General features: G+C 44.7%; 1 protein-coding gene across 6 annotated transcripts in view; it reads left to right on the top strand.

Annotated features, from left to right (window-relative positions):
• LOC144693003 (synaptotagmin-16-like) overlaps nucleotides 1-16,443 on the top strand; it is a 188,617-nt gene that overhangs the window by 151,966 nt on the left and 20,208 nt on the right. For 4 of the 6 annotated variants that reach the window (XM_078562249.1, XM_078562243.1, XM_078562244.1 and 1 more), the window contains 2 exons: nucleotides 11,208-11,411; nucleotides 11,914-12,170. In XM_078562249.1, the coding sequence (XP_078418375.1) occupies nucleotides 11,208-11,411; nucleotides 11,914-12,170 (461 nt within the window). The remainder of the gene's footprint in view (nucleotides 1-11,207; nucleotides 11,412-11,913; nucleotides 12,171-16,443) is intronic. The other 2 variants (XM_078562247.1, XM_078562248.1) reach the window with 1 other exon arrangement.

The raw sequence follows: 16,443 nt of genomic DNA, 5'->3' as shown, positions 1-16,443 counted from the left end.
CGACAAGGCCCTTAGTTAATGTTCCTAATCAGGCAGATTTTGCACTTAGAATCACAGAATCTCACAGTGCAGAAGAGGCCCTTCGGCCCATCGAGTCTGCACCGACACGTGAGAAACACCTGACCTACCTACCTAATCCCATTTACCAGCACTTGGCCCATAGCCTTGAATGTTATGACATGCCAAGTGCTCATCCAGGTACTTTTTAAAGGATGTGAGGCAACCCGCCTCTACCACCCTCCCAGGCAGCGCATTCCAGACCATCACCACCCTCTGGGTAAAAAAGGTTTTCCTCACATCCCCCCTAAACCTCCTGCCCCATACCTTGAATTTATTCCCCTTGTGACTGACCCTTCAACTAAGGGGAACAGCTGCTCCCTATCCACCCTGTCCATGCCCCTCATAATCTTGTACACCTCGATCAGGTCGCCCTTCAGTCTTCTCTGCTCCAACGAAAACAACCCGAATCTATCCAACCTCTCTTCATAACTTAAATGTTTCATCCCAGGCAACATCCTGGTGAATCTCCTCTGCACCCCCTCCAGTGCAATCACATCCTTCCTATAATGTGGCGACCAGAACTGCACACAGTACTCCAGCTATGGCCTCACCAAGGTTCTATACAACTCCAACATGACCTCCCTACTTTTGTAATCTATGCCTCGATTGATAAAGGCAAATGTCCCATATGCCTTTTTCACCACCCCACTAACATGCCCCTCCGCCTTCGGAGATCTATGGACACACATGCCAAGGTCCCTTTGTTCCTCAGAACTTCCTAGTGTCATGCCGTTCATTGAATTACTCCTTCCAAAGTGTATCACCTCACACTTTTCAGGGTTAAATTCCATCTGCCACTTATCTGCCCATTTGACCATCCCGTCTATAGCTTCCTGTAGCCCAAGACACTCAACCTCACTGTTAACCACCCAGCCAATCTTTGTGTTATCTGCAAACTTACTAACCCTACTCCCCACATAGTCATCTATGTTGTTTATATAAATGACAAATAATAGGGGACCGAGCACAGATCCCTGTGGTACGCCACTGGACACTGGCTTCCAGTCACTAAAGCATCCTTCTGTCATCACCCTCTGCCTCCTACAACTAAGCCAATTTTGAACCCACCTTATCAAATTATCCTGTATCCCATGTACATTTGCCTTCTTTATAAATCTCCCATGTGGGACCTTATCAAAGGCTTTGCTGAAATCCATATAAACTACATCAACTGCACTATCCTCATCTACACACCTGGTCACCTCCTCAAAAAATTCAATCAAATTTGTTAGGCATGACCTCCCTCTGACAAAGCCATGCTGACTATCCCTGATCAAACCTTGCCTCTCCAAGTGGAGATAGATTCTCTCCTTCAGAATTTTCTCCAATAGTTTTCCTACCACTGACATGAGACTCACTGGCCTGTAGTTCCCTGGCTTATCTCCACAACCCTTCTTAAATAGCGGGACCACATTAGCTGTTCTCCAGTACTCTGGCACCTCCCCCGTGACCAGAGAGGAATTAAAAATTTGGGTCAGAGCCCCTGCGATCTCCTCCCTTGCCTCCCTCAGCAGTCTGGGACACAAGTCATCCGGACCTGGAGCCGTTGAAAAGCCAACCTGTGCCTTACAGTTGGTCTGGTAGGTAGAAACCTGCCTGTGAGCCCCCCTAAGTATCATGTGGTGCTGCCTGTGAAGCCTGGTGCTGATGACCACGAGTGCTGCATGAAGCAAGGTAGGCAAACAAGCCTCGAAGCCCCAAGTGAAGTGCAGCTCACCAGTTGTGAAACATGTTGGTGTGCAATCACGCCGATGTGCCCAGATGATCCAGCATGGGGGTTGGCTCTGGCGAGCAGGACTTATAATGAGATGCTAAAATTTTGAAATTAGGTTCCCGACATACAGCGGTGGAAGACACAGTCTGCCATTGACGGGTGGAGTGGACGATCGCAAACTGGTTTCATGATGGCGTGAAACCGATTCTTGGTCTTCCCGCCATATTGTCCCCCACCATCTCCCCCCCCACCCCACCCCACCCCTTGCCATGATGCCCAACGCCAACAGGGCCGGAAAATTCCGGCCAATGTTGTTATAGGCCCTGAGTAATCAGCAAACATTTTAAATCCTCTTTTTAATGGGTTTCATTTGCATCAGCAAAGTACTTGCAGGGTTTTGTTTATATGTGAAGATACCAAAGACAGCTCAGCAGTGTCATCTGTAAATTTACCAATGGTTCTTCTGTTTACTGATGTTGTCAACATAAACCAATGCTCCAAAATATAACAGACCAAAAATGTAGGCCTTTCCTCATCAGTACTTTCCCAATGCTTTTATAACCGGAATAAAATTGATTAAAATGGCATTTGTAGATGCACTAAGTAACAGGTGTACCACTAAATCAGCCATTGTCATTTACTTTGTACTTGGCAGGCTGGTCACTTGGGTTACACAGCAAATTACAGGAATTACAAGCCAGGATTACAAAACATACTGAGACCTCTTTTTTGCTGTCCTTTTGTTCTCTTGCCTGCCTCCAAAGCTGAAAAAGAGACTGACCTTGGTGTCTACTGGGAGCACTGCCACAAGGAGGTGGATGAGCTAGTACAGCACGAGTGGAATAAGAAAGTACTGAGGGGAAAAAAACAAATCTGTTCAAAGAACAGTTGCAGGAAACCAGCAGGGATTCATTGAAAGAGAATGTTACTTGGATGAAAACTAATGAGCAGGAGAAGCAAGTTTGGTGAAAACAGAATTTTTGTCTCAGGAGACAGATGGGAGTGTAATTTTAGTAGTGATTAGCTTGAAAAGGAGGACAAGTGCTGTATGTGTTCAATTAGATTTAGGTTTTGTATTCAATAGGAAATGTTTGGCTTAGCGCTTAATTTATTGGGCTAAAAAATAATGGTGTCATTGTCAGTCTATATGAATTTACCTTGATAGCTGCCTCAAGTTATAATGTTTTTAACTGCATGTAAAAAAAAAGTACAATTTGAAGGGTTAAAATGCCACTTGAGGTGAGACTTTCTTTAACCATCAATAAAAGATTTATTCTACACTTCTGTTCAAAGGACCTCCTTTTACATCAGAGAAAGAGTTCATAGATAATTCAGACTCCATTCTATTTGCTAGTTCCTTCTTTAATCACCACTTGAATGTGCCAACAGGAGCAGTGTGAGAAATGGATCTCATGGAACTTATTACCCGAGACTATATTTTTAAGAGTTTGCTAAGAGGTGGCTGCAAGAAAGACAATTATGAAAATCCACATCTTAGCTATTTTGTGAATGGATTCTCACACTTGCCTTTTTTAAAATATTGTGCTGTTGGAATATTTTGCTGTGTGTTTAAGCTTCAAAGTTCCCTGCAACATCCAGGTCAATTTTTATCACTCAACCAACACAGATAATCTGGCCACTTTATTGCTGTTCTGTGGGACCTTACTCTGTAAAAAAATTGGATGTCACATTTCCTTACATTCAATAATATAAAAATAATTTATGGTAAAATGGTTCGCATCACCATGAGGTCGTGATGGATGCTGTATAAATGTAAGTTTTTTGTGAATAAATTGACCATGTATTTTTAATCGTCATGTATTGGTCTGGTTAGTTTCCCCTGTCGGAAGTGACTGGAGAACATGGTGGGCACGCCACTTATTCTCTCCAGTGACCAATAGATCACACTTCAGGGTCACTTAAGGACACTACGCTGTCTGATTAAGATGTGTTTCAGTGATTCAGGACTTGGACCTGCTTATGGACACTGCAGCAGTAAATATAAGAGCAATTGTTGGGGGAATAATGCAACCAGTATCATAGAACACAAAACAAATTGAATTAAACAAGATGACAAAGTCTTGTAATAGACAAGTGCTTAACAAAGTCACGTGATCATCTTCTGTACAATATTTTACTTTAACTGTGTTAGAACCTCCCTTAAAGCAATGGACTGGATGGCATAATACAAGCACGATAAGATTTTGTCCACCAGTATCATCAACAGAAATTTCCAGATCATAATCTTCCCAATTAACTAGAGATTCTCTGGGACCTCTTTGCCGACAGAGAACCTCACAGGACATTTTAAAACTGAACTATCAAATGCAATTTTTATTGTGGAGAGTGATGCACATTTGCTTATTTTATCAAGTTCACTTTAAAATAACTTACATAGGGTGTTATATTGAGAATGCAAAGCATTTTACAGCATTTTAAAGAAAATTGTTCAGTCAAATCTCTTGGATGCCATTGTGTTCCATGTGTCAGCCGATGAATAGTAAGATTTTCTAAAAATCCATTTCAGTTGAAATCATCTGTGTACTTGGAAATTCATGTTAAAAACCTCTAAAGCAACTATTGTGCTTTGAAATGTTGCAATGACTGTCAGAAAAACAATGAAGTGAAGGATAATGATAATGTCAATTCAAGTGTTACCACAGCAACCACAAGGCAAGCCTTTCTAGTGGTGTCTTGTGTATCTGTCTCGGGTATCTTGATGGTAGACTTTAATAATGTAAAAACAATTTTGTGTTATTTAAAGAATAATAGTGAAGCAAGGAGTTGGCTTCAAGGCACTAAAATGTTTCCAGCAATGTGAAGAAGCTCACAAAAATCAAAGTTCAAGTAATGTATTTAAATTGGGAACTATTTTATTGCCTTATGTTATAAGGAAAATGCTCCTACAGCAAGTTTTATTTAGAGTATATATCCATCCAGAAACTGAGAACACTGGTACTGGAGGTGATTTAATTCCTTGTCATTCAAGACACAGTACTCTGCTGTCAGGCTACCTTGTACAGGTTGACCAGGGGCAAGATTTTTACCTTGGTGGGCAGGTGCGCGCCCGACCTGCTCGAGTGTAAAATGACGTGCGTTGACGTCAGACAAGTGTCCCGATGTCAACGCGCAGTCGCCCGATATTTCGGTCGGCGAGTGCGTGCAGGGTTTGGCAGCACGCTCGCTGACAATTAGAAGGCCTGTTAAGGTCATTAAAGCTCAATTTGTTTACATTTTGCGCTGCCCGTCCAACCTTACGGCTGGTGGGCAGGCGAAAAGGCCAAGCGGCCTTTGCACTTTTTAGGAAACCTCATCCACTGGCGGGATGAGGCTTCCAAAAGCAGATAAAAATAAAATAATTTTTAAATTTAATTGATAAAATGCCCCTGCCCATGTGGCAGAGTCGCATGAGGGGACATGTTTTATAACATTTTAAAATTCTTTATTTTTTTTTGTTGAAAACTCTTCATCTCCCTGAGGCAGTTCTGTGCCTCAGGGAGATTCTCAAGTGTGCATTTGCGCACATGTGTGAAGTTTGCTCTTGCCCCGCTTGTTGCCCCCCCCCACCACCACCAACGCCCACACAGGCAGCGGGTTTCACGCTGGGCGGACCTTAATTGGCCCGCCAGTGTGAAATTGCCTTCCGGCCTTGATCGTGGGCGGCGGTCGGCTACCCGATCGCCCCCGCCGAGCCTGTCCGACAAGGGCTAAATTCTGCCCCGTGTAATCTTCACAGTGGCAAAGGTCTGTGGTCAAAAATTTAGCGAAGTGCAAAGCAGGTATTTCTAAATAGCAGTTACAGTAAAGGAAGGTGAAGCTGATTTAAGGGGAGAAAGGAGACCTTTTCATGTTCAGTAATCATGAGGCAGTGACTGAAGACAGGAATCTAATCGCTGAGCTTGGCGGCAACATGCAAAACACAGAGCCCCATTGTACTGGTGGACACAGACCTGCACAGCAGACATGGAGCACAGAATACAAGCTTGTGTATGTTCTGTCAACAAATAGTTGAGGTATGTGTATTTCAGGCAGTAACACAGTCCCACAGTGATGCTATGAGTAGTTTCTCATTTATGCATGAATTCAATAGGATTCTATCCTGGAGAATCATAGGAAATGCAGCTACAATTTCCTGGTTAGTCATGGTGCGCAAGGCTTTGTGCTGGGACTGTGTCCTTGTATTTCTATCAAAACAAGATGGATAGCAATGATCCAATGGCACTATGCGAAGAAGAATATAGAAGCCTCTCAAGTGTCCTGGCCATCATGCCTCCCATAACCACCAACATTCAAAACACATTAACTGGTCCTTCATCTCGTGCTGTTTTGCACTCATGCATGTAAATAAGCTATGGTGTTTTGCCTGGGTTACAACAGTAAGTACACTTCAGACAAAAGTAATCCATTGACTATGATATGCAGTGTTCTCCCTGCTGATGGGCAAAAACAATGGCCACGATTTTCCTGTCAGCGATTTGGGGGCGGGGCCCACTCACCGATGGATAAATGATGCGGGATGATGTTGGGAGGAACCCCCGACGTCATCCTTTAAAATCCCTTTAAATTTTCAGGAAGGCAGGCAGACAGCGATATCAGCTGTCCACCTGCGGACCTGTCAATGGTCAACTGAGGCCATTGACAGGCTAATTAAGATTGTTAAAGTCCTGCCTGTCCAAGCTTAAGGCTGGCGGGCAGGCCAGAAGCCCCAGCGGGCTCCTGATTATATATGAACATTCATCCATTGGCAGGATGAGGTTTCATGTCTGTTTTTAAAAGTTTCATAAAGTTTATGTGTTTCTTATTAACATGTCCCATCTCGTGTGACATTGTCACATGAGGGGGACATGTTAATAATTTTAATATTTTTCTATTTTATTTACCTGTCAATAATCTCCCTGAGACAGCACTTTGCCTCAGGGAGCAGTGCGGCGCACTTTGACAGATGGGGAATCCCTCCCCCCACCTGCACAGGAAGCGCATAATGTTTCCCGTCAGGCAGGCCGCTGGGTGGGCCTTAATTGGCCCGCCCACTCAAAATGGCGGCAGGCCCCGTTTCAGCGGTGGAGTTCGGCTGCCCGCCCGCCACCGAGTCGGTGGGGCCCGCCCGCCCACCAAGATCAAAATTCTGCCCGATGGCTGGTGAGCGGAATGATCACATTTCAGTTAAATAGCTATTTAAGCACTCCATAGGACAACACATTCTCTTCAGGGATTAACTATGTTTTGCCACCAAACACAACCGTTTTACTACTCTGTACCCCAATGGACATTGTTCTACGGGAGCAGTGGACAAGCTGATAAAACCAGTTCTTTGGTGAAATTTCCTCCATGGTGCACAGTTGTAAAGGGAACGACCAAAATTAGGGCCAACCTTGCACCTATTTTGTTGATATCAATTTAAGCCTAAATTTCTTGTTAATCTCAGCAGTACGCAAAAATTTGCATAAACAATTATCAATTCTGAAAGTTGAAGATTACAGGGAAACGAGTGAAAGCAATAAATCAGGAAGAAATAGTAAATGGAAATACTGTGGGTGCAAAGTGCATATGTTTCCACGTAATTTTGAAGGGTCTGGAGCTTGTGGTCAGTTGCAAAGCAAGAGTGCTTGCCGCTCGCCTCAATAAAGCGTCACTGAGAGTGCTGTGGTGAGAATTTTGCTTCTCTCACCCTGAAGTAGGTTTTGGCATTGTTTATTGGGGATTCCCAGCATGGAGCTGCAATTATGTCGTCAAGCTATCCAATCAGTCAGTCAATTTAAAGAATTCTCACAGACAGCCAACCAGGAAACGAAGAGCACTAACATCAACCACCCTTTAAAAAATTTTGTATGGAGCAAAATAAAGGTTGGGACGTCCACATGGGGTGAAGGTACAAGCTGCTATATCATGAAAAAAACTTATTCTGACGAAAATTATTTGAAAGAAATCAAGTTCAAAAATTTAGTAATCAATCATGAAGACCTTGTTCACAAATATAAAATTATTTTTTTCGGGTCCCAGATCTGTTGTTCCGTGTTGGTTATTATTTAAATTGCCCAGTTACATCTGTTTGAAAAAGGTGGAATTTTTTAGGGGTTCTACCAGCGATGGAAGAGTGGAAAACGGAGATTTCCCAGCACATCAACTGCTTTCGGTGATTGCTGGCTCTGGGTGGGAGGTGGGGGATGTTCGCAGTGTAGCCAGTGGTGGAGCAGCGAGGAAGAGGCCACGACTTCAGGATTTCCATGTTTACCTGCGCATGCACCAAATCCTGAAGTTGTGGTCAGGTTCAGAGGGGTAATGATGATGAACACTGATAGTTCAGCGTCAAAAACACCTTGAAAAATCCAGGCCTAAATTAACAGGGAGAGAAAAAGAAGGATAAGACCTGTGTGACTGGGGAAGGCGAGGAAGATATTAAGGAGAAACGATTCCGGGTGTTCAAAAGCTGAAATTATGGGCAGAATTTTGCACTCGGCATGTGGGCGCGCGCCCGACACGCTCGAGCGTGAAATAGCGTGCAATGATGTCGGGCGAGTGTCCCGATGTCATCGCGCAGTCGTGCGATATTTTGGTCAGTAGACACACGCAAAAGTCAGCAGAATGCCTGCCGACAATTAAGAGGCCTATTAAGGTCTATTAAAGTATCAATTAACAGGGATTTTTCACTGCCCTATCAGCCTTATGGTTGGCGGGTGGGCAAATCAGCCAGGTGGCCTTTGCATTTTTCAGGAATCCTCACCCAAGGGTGGGGTGAGGTTTCCATAATTAAATTTTAAAAAATTAAAATCTATGCACAGAATTTCTATAACATCCACGCACTGGTGACTGATTCTGCTGTGTGGACATTTTTTCCGGATTTTAAACTCGGTCTTTATTGATTTTAAATTTGTCAGCTCCCTGAGGCAGCTCTCCACCCTCAGGGAGCTTTCCTTCCCCGCTCCCCCCGCACTGACTTCAACGCTCACCCTCTCCCCGCCCCCACCCTGACAGCGCTGAGCTTCTCAGCGCTCATTTTGCACTGGCTGGCTGTTAATTGGCCAGCCAGCGTGAAATCGCAGCCGGGGGCCGATCGTGAGCGGTGGCCCGTTCTCCAGCCGCTCTCGGGCCCACCAATCACGACCGACCCGAAAATCCTACCCAGTGAACAAGATAAGGAACAGTTGAAAGTTGTCAGAATGTGGGGCTGAAAAGAAGGCCAATGAAAATAACACTCCATCAAACATTAAAACCAAACTATGGAGCCTTCAAGACCATCAGACACAAATAAAAGGAGGAATCACACCTCTTACTTTGCAATAGTGTTTACTAAAGAAGTGAGCAAGCCATCTGAGGACGGAGTACGTTTTCAGGGTTTTGTACTTTTAAAACAGTAAGTATGAACTAGATAACAGGCGCAGAAGTTAGATAGGCATCTGGTACCAGGGCTCTTCCCCCATAGGTATTAAAGGAGTGGGACAGCTAATTGATTTTGGTTCCACTCACAGCTATTTCCCAGTACTCACTAGATGCAAGGCAGCTCTCACAGGACTGAAGAATAGCAAAGATAACTCCTGTCTTCATGAAGTGGGCTGGATATGATTGAGCTATAAGTCTCACACTGTGGGAGACTGATTTGAGGGAGAGTATGAGGATTGGCTGGATGGTATGGATTATTGGGGGAAACTATGTGCATGGCATTTTTGACTGCTGTTAAATTTTTTTTGGGTGAAGCTGTTGACCCAGTGGATAAGGGTGAAATAGGGGATGTTGTTAACCTTGATTTTAAGGAGGTTGACACTGTCCTACATGCAGAATTACTGGACAAGATCCAGACTGTGGGGTTGCTGAAGTATGTTGAACTAAAGCAATTGCTTTATATTTAAGTAGCAGTGTTCAGGAAGAGGTGTGACTGGGAGCTGGTTGTTTGAGATGTGATACAGGGAACGGTATTAGGACCACCACAACTTAGCTGTGGATATAAGAGCAACAGTTGATGTGGAGGAGGGGCTGGGGGTTTGATGGTTGCAGGAATCCAAACAGTATCAAAATATACAAAACAAAACATCTAAACCATGGAAGCTAAGGTTTATAGTCTAGAACTCACTTGTTGATATTAGGGACCAGCACAAACTTAAACTGTGAAGTCAAATCAAAGCAGCCTTAAATTTACGGTTAATGTCAATTCGGGAGCAATGGCGAGTGAAGAAGGTGTGTAAATTCAGAAAGTCTTAGACCCTGGGCTCGCTGGCAGGTGCATTTTAATTAGGTTAAAAGTATAGTTATGAGATTTGATGAATGACAGTAGAAGACGTGAACTCATTGAGAACCCACTGCAGGAGAGGCAGCCCAGAATATTGGTGGACAAGTCACTTAACCCACCAATCCAATATTCTCAGGTGACAAAGTTACCAAAGTATTGAGTTGTGTATCAGAGAGCATGTCACAGAAATGGACAAAGGTAATTCTGCATGTGCCATGGCCTGGGTTAAACCACACCATTTGGAGTCTTATTCATCCCCACTTCTACATCTTGAAGAGATGGAAAAGAGCTGTCAGGGCAGGTGGCTGCATAGGCAGCTTTGCCGTGTTTCAAAAAAGAGCAAGTCATTTTCTACTGTCGGTAGGGGCACACGGACATTTAATTTTTGAAATGATGTGGGAGTATCTTCATGGAAGAAAGGTGATAATTAAATGAGTAGTTGGATAACCAGCATTCTTCTCCTCCCTCAAACACACTAAGGGCCATTTCAAGTCGTGCCCAAAATTGGGCAGAGCGGTTGCTGTGCCCCTTCTGTTGGTGCCAGCGTAAGGCCCAAGCCATTTTGAGACTCAGGCTTTCTAACTCATCAGACCAATGTTACCAGGTGGTCAAGACCCTAAACAAAATATTGGGCTGTATATCAGAAGACCTAACATAGAAATAGAAAAAGGTAATTTGACACAATCTTGAGGCTACAATGGGGGAGAAATTCATTCACATAGAGTTGCTTATGGTGGCATTGTGCAGTGTACTTCAATTCCCTGTGTTAGGCAGTGCTGCAGGCTACTACCTCTGTGGCTCACACAGCGCTGTTCAGCGATAACAATGAAGAAAATGCTGTCTGCCCGCAGAGAATCAACCTTAACCTGCATTGTGCCACTAGAAGCAGCGTTATGGGAATGAATTTCTCCCCTAATGAGTCTTTGTAGTATGAAATTGTTTTATAAAAGACCCAGCTTTCTGCAGAGATGTTACAGTGAGTTCCACTAACAGCTAAACAGAAAAGCTGATTTCTTTCAGTGTGTTACTTATATTGTTCACTTCTGTAAAAACGAGTTGCTGAAAAATATGGACTTTCATGAAAAATATTCCCTGTGCCATCATACATAACCATTTTGAGACTGCAATCCTGTGGATCTTTCAAAGAACTGTACAGGATAAGCCCTTTCATCTGAAAAATGTCCAAGGCCTATATTCTGTTTCTCTCCTCAGTGAACAGTTATGGGGATGATGAGGAATTGACTACATCCACAGACAGCGATGAGGAAGTGATCAAACAGTTTGAATTCTCTGTGTCGAGGTCCCAGAGTTTCCGCTCTACAGTGTCAGAGAAAGCGGGTTTAGAGCATAGGCAGAAATTTAATCGTTTACCTTCGAATCATGAAGAGTACAGCACAGAGGCCTCTGAAGTCGAAGGTACTATGCATGGCTTGTAGGATTATTAGACAATGCAACATCCTGAACCCTTTGCTGGTTTCCTTTGCAGCTTGCAACCTTGAATGTGTTTTCCTTTTTTTCCTATATTCGTCCCACTCCAGCAATGAACCTCTCTACCTTCAGAGATCTATTGCAGACGGGCAGAAAAATAAAGGCCGGACTGCATGAAACCCTTGCTTTAATTAATAATATTAAACCGAGCGATAGCAATTGTCATGTTTGCATAAGGTAACCAACGCTGGTTTTTATATTGAGGTCAAGTTCAAAAGAGCATAACTGAATCAGAACCAATACAACTGAGAAATACTTCATATAAATTGTTTAAGCACGGTTCTTTATTAACTTTCTCTATGTTTTTGTGAGCTGCTAGCAATTAAAAGGTGATGTGACAGATTCCTACCCCTGTTATTATGCACGTTGCTGTTTGCAGTCTCTTTGCCTCACGTTGCTTTAAAAATGTCTTTCACGTTTACCTGTTTAGATATAGATAAACGGCATCAGTTTAGCATCCAAGATAATTGTTCTTATCAAGAAGATCAGTTGTCTGTGGGTTCAGGCACTGCATCTGAGGATGGAGCAGGTCATCAGAAGACTTCAGATGAAGCAGCTGGATCTCTGGACAAGGATCATGGGAAACAGCAAACTGAAGAGGGAAGTCCCGATCAACAGACCAACTTCGATAATCAGGCCTATGAAGGAAATGACCAGACAGATAGTTCATCAGCGTGGAGTCCAGAGGTAATGCCTTGAGAAATCTATTCTTTTCACAGCTGTGCGTCAAATCTTATTTTCTTTCAGTCTTCATTATTTAGGCAAAACAAACTGGAGGACAGAATTAATTTAATTGATTTTCATTCAGTATATATCCCCTTTCTCTGTCCTAACTTAATTTAATTGCTTTTAGCTTGCTTGCTTCTCTTCACCCTGAGCAAAATTGGTGACTAGTTGGGCATGGTGTTTGTGCATGAAATCATCATGGCAATTTTAAACAAGAGAGAAAATTAAATTTGATAATGATCCACAACTGAGCTATTTGTGGATTTTGAAACTCTGCTAGAATTTAAGTCATAAACAGATCCATCGCTTTTTTTTTTGACTTGTTTGGTACTGTGTACGAAAAGTTTTTCTGTTTCCTCTCCACATTGGATAAGCTTTGCTAAACCTGCACATCATATCTAGACATCGTTGTTTGTATCTTGTAATTGTGGTCCTTCAGTTGAAGTAAGACATTATTAATAACAGTGATACTGAATCAGTTCTTGATTGGAAAACTTGGGTCAGTATGGAATCAGGGAGGGTGCCACTGCTACACAGCATGACCCCAAAAACAAGTCAGGGCCCTCCAGGTCTCAGCCCTCCAGAGGATGCCCACGAGGGTCATCACAGACAGCGCATAGCAGTCAGCAGGCTGCCTCCACCTCCTCTGTGGATGTTGGTGGAGCACCAAGACGTAGCAGCAGGGATAGGAAGGTTAAGAAGATGTATTTGCACAGCCTGGGCACGGGCGTTAATCACTTGTACACAATATTGACTATTATAAATAAACTCCCAGCAATGTCACCCTGTCGCTGGCTCCTGTTATGATGAGCAGTGTTCATGTCAGTCTGAAGTGAAGCCTTGGTCCCTGCGCAAGATAAAGGCCGGTGTCTCGGCCCAGGGCCTCTTCCCTGTGCTTTGTACAACCTTCCCAGCACACTGATGGTGCGCCTTCACTGCTGGATCCTCACAATCAGTACAAGAATGGTCTAGATCATTGCCGGCGAGCTGGATGACTCTTATTTTCAAAGCCTGTGAGGATCTTGATGTCAGGCATTCCTTCACCAATCTGCGACCTCACCCTTTTGTTGTGTGCCTGCATGAATACAGATGAAGCAAGTGTGAGCAGAACGCCTGCCAGGCCAGATGATAAGGATGCCTGGCATGTGTGGGTGGTGAGTGGTGTCATGGATAGGATGAGGACACGATCTGTAGGACAGATGAAGGTGTGTGTTCGAGAATGAATGGTGACGTCCCTTGAACTGGCAGTGAGTGAGGTCCCTGTGGATGCATGATGGGTTTGTGAGTGTGAGAGTTGACTTACTCTGGCGGAACGGAGGAGATCATTCACCGTCTTTTGGCACTGGGCGGCTGTCCTCTTTTGCAGGGCGTTGGCGCTGACCACCGCTGCCACCACCTCCCATGCTGGATTGGTGACCTTGCTTGCTGGTCTTCGCCCAGAGCGGGATAGAGGGCTTCACGGCGGGCCTCCACTGCATCCAGTAGGCGCTTGAGGAGGAGCTACTAAATTTGGGAGCAGCATGTTTCCTCCTTTTGGCAGCCATGAGTTTCCAGCAGCTTCCGATGCCTTAGAGAGTGCTAGGGGCAGCATTTAAATATGGTGCCCGGATCACTGAAGGCCTGAGGTGACGGCAGGGTGGGTAAGTCAGAGGCTGCCCTGTCAGCGACCTGGCGTTTTTCCTGGGAACACGTTATTAATGAGGTGGAACGTGCCAGGAATAGGACGACATGGCGCGAAAACCTGCTATTGCGGCTGGTGGGTAAAATACCCTTGCCCCCCGCTACCTTACTTAGTGCAAATCTGGGATGATTCCGCCCATAGATTTTGTCTCTGGTGTCTGGAGTCTTGACTCATCTCAACCATAGGAGTGGCACTGTACTCCAGATAACCTGTATCCTGAGGTTAGAGACTGGAAAAACTGGCCGGGATTCCTACTCCTAACTAAAGTCGAGTGTGCACTGATGGAAAAAAGCTTCCTCAGTCATGACTCATAGTCAAATAGTCATTATTTAGGTTGGGACTTGATGAATGGCTACTATTTATGAGACCAGTTACAGGAGCGTTGCCAGCACTGTTGAATCACATTCAACATAAGGTGCAACCTTCAGCACTTTTTGGAAGGGGATGTGAGAGTGAAGAAAAAAGCATCTATTTCTTGGATTACCTCTTTTATAATACCGGACACCATGGCCTGAATTGCACCCTCCCCCGCTGGTGGGTTTGTAGATGGGGGGATGAACGTGCAATGGCACGGATGGCTTCCCACATGGTTCCCGCCCGACCCAACCTCTCAGCAATTTTACCCTGGGGTAGCTGAGGCCTTGGATGGTCTGCCCCACCCTTGCCCCAATTGAGGCACTTAAGTGGCCAATTATTAACTCCTTAAGGGCTGTTTCCCACCCAGCCTCAATTTTCTACGTAGCGGGAGGAGTTTCCGGGTGTGGGGGAAGCCCAAAAATAATTGGGTTTAGGCCTTGGACAGGAAGGGAGGGTGGTGCCTCCACCAGAAGCCCCCTTTTAACTTTGGGCACCCTCCCCTTAAGGTCTAGTAACTGCAGGACCTCCCTGCCACCCCAACCCTTCCCTCTGGCCTCTCCCCTGATCCTCCCCAATCCTGCACTGCCTACAGCTCCCCCCCCCCCCCCCCAACCTTACCCTTCCCACCCTGAAATCCCCAAAACTCATCTCTTCCTGGATTCCTGGGACTTAGGCTGGGAGTGTTTGGTGGTGAGGTTGATGAAACTCGCGAGAAGGCCCGAGTTGTGTTTTCCGACGACATAAACCCAGGATGTGATTGTCCCCTCCCCCCATCAATGGTGGGCCACTTTCCCTGCCATCGAATGTCGGGAACTTAATTGTAATAAATTTGCATATAATTATTGTGGCTACCACCACCGCCCCCTCCCCATGTTAAGTTTAAATCCCGCATTGTCGTGATTTCACGACGGCGTGATTTACAACTGCCTTTAAAAGGAGTGAACCCGGTGATCTCAACCTCGAGTGGAACTCAGAGGTGGTGCACACAACTTTCACAGCGCTCATGATCCCCCACAGATTCAGGAGGGGCACAGGCAAGTCTCCGCAGCAGCTTCTTCATGGCTGGCTTGTGGTGCTGGGCAAGGGTGGCAGTACAAAGGGGAAAAGGGGAGAAGGCAACCTCGGGCAAGGGCAACAGTGCCGGGGTGAGGTCATGGCAGAACCAACTGAAGTTGGAGCACAAACACGTGCAGTGGGGGAGGGGGGAGCAAGTAAATGGCCGGGCTAATGGCAGAACATGTCAAAAATGAGCACTCCACCACGATTGGGAGCATTTAGCTTAAGCTCAACTGACATGCTTGGAGTCAGCCTCAACTGTGCCCATTCAAGCAGCACTAATTCCTCACAGTGTGAATGATTGCTCCTCTACTGTTAACCCCTCGCACGCATACTTCAAACTCGAATGAATGCTATGGTGTGGCAGGATACACTGTGCCACTGGGCAGGCCTGAGGATCCTGTTGGGAAAGGTGGCCATCGAGGGCTGCGCTCCCATTCCAACAATGCACCCCTTGGAGAACTCGGTCCCTTGGGTATTCCTTCCAATTTCAAATGCTGTGCTATACCTACAATTAAGTCTGATTTCCTTACCCTGCAGGTAACCCTAATTGTAATTTATCTGCCAATTGCATTAACTTAGCTTTATTTGCCTTTTGTAAACCAACCAAAGTTATAACTTCAACTCCCAGACAAGTCTTAGCAACTCCCAAAGCCATATTGCAGTCTCACCACTCAAAAAAAAAACTCACACCAACTCCTGAATTCAAAGTGCTTCTTGTACTCGTAAGCTGAAGATCCACCAATCCCAAACCAATCAAGGAATTTCAAATATATCCCACAAAGAGCCCCCAATTTTGTTATGGCACAGAAAATGGTAAATGCTGAGCTGCTCAAATCCCAGAGGGAAACTTGAAACAGCTGCCACAACTGTTTTGCAATTTGTATTTTATTTCGAGATACGTGCATGAGTTTAGTAGTAAGTCCACTCACACTTAGAGGTTTTATACAAAACTAAATTAGACATTTATTAATAGGAGAAAAGATTTTAAATGCATACATAGGTCTACAAATTACTTCTATAATAACTCCTAACTCCCTTAATTAATCTGGTTCCCAGTTCGACCTCCTTTAAGGCAACAGTAAAACACAGTAGATTTCAACAGACCTAGGCAAAGCGCACAACACCCTGGAAAGTGAT

This window comes from Cetorhinus maximus, chromosome 18 (genome assembly GCF_964194155.1).
Source record: "Cetorhinus maximus chromosome 18, sCetMax3.hap1.1, whole genome shotgun sequence".
Classification (NCBI taxonomy): Eukaryota; Metazoa; Chordata; class Chondrichthyes; order Lamniformes; family Cetorhinidae; genus Cetorhinus; species Cetorhinus maximus.
This window is presented reverse-complemented; position numbering and strand designations above follow the sequence as displayed.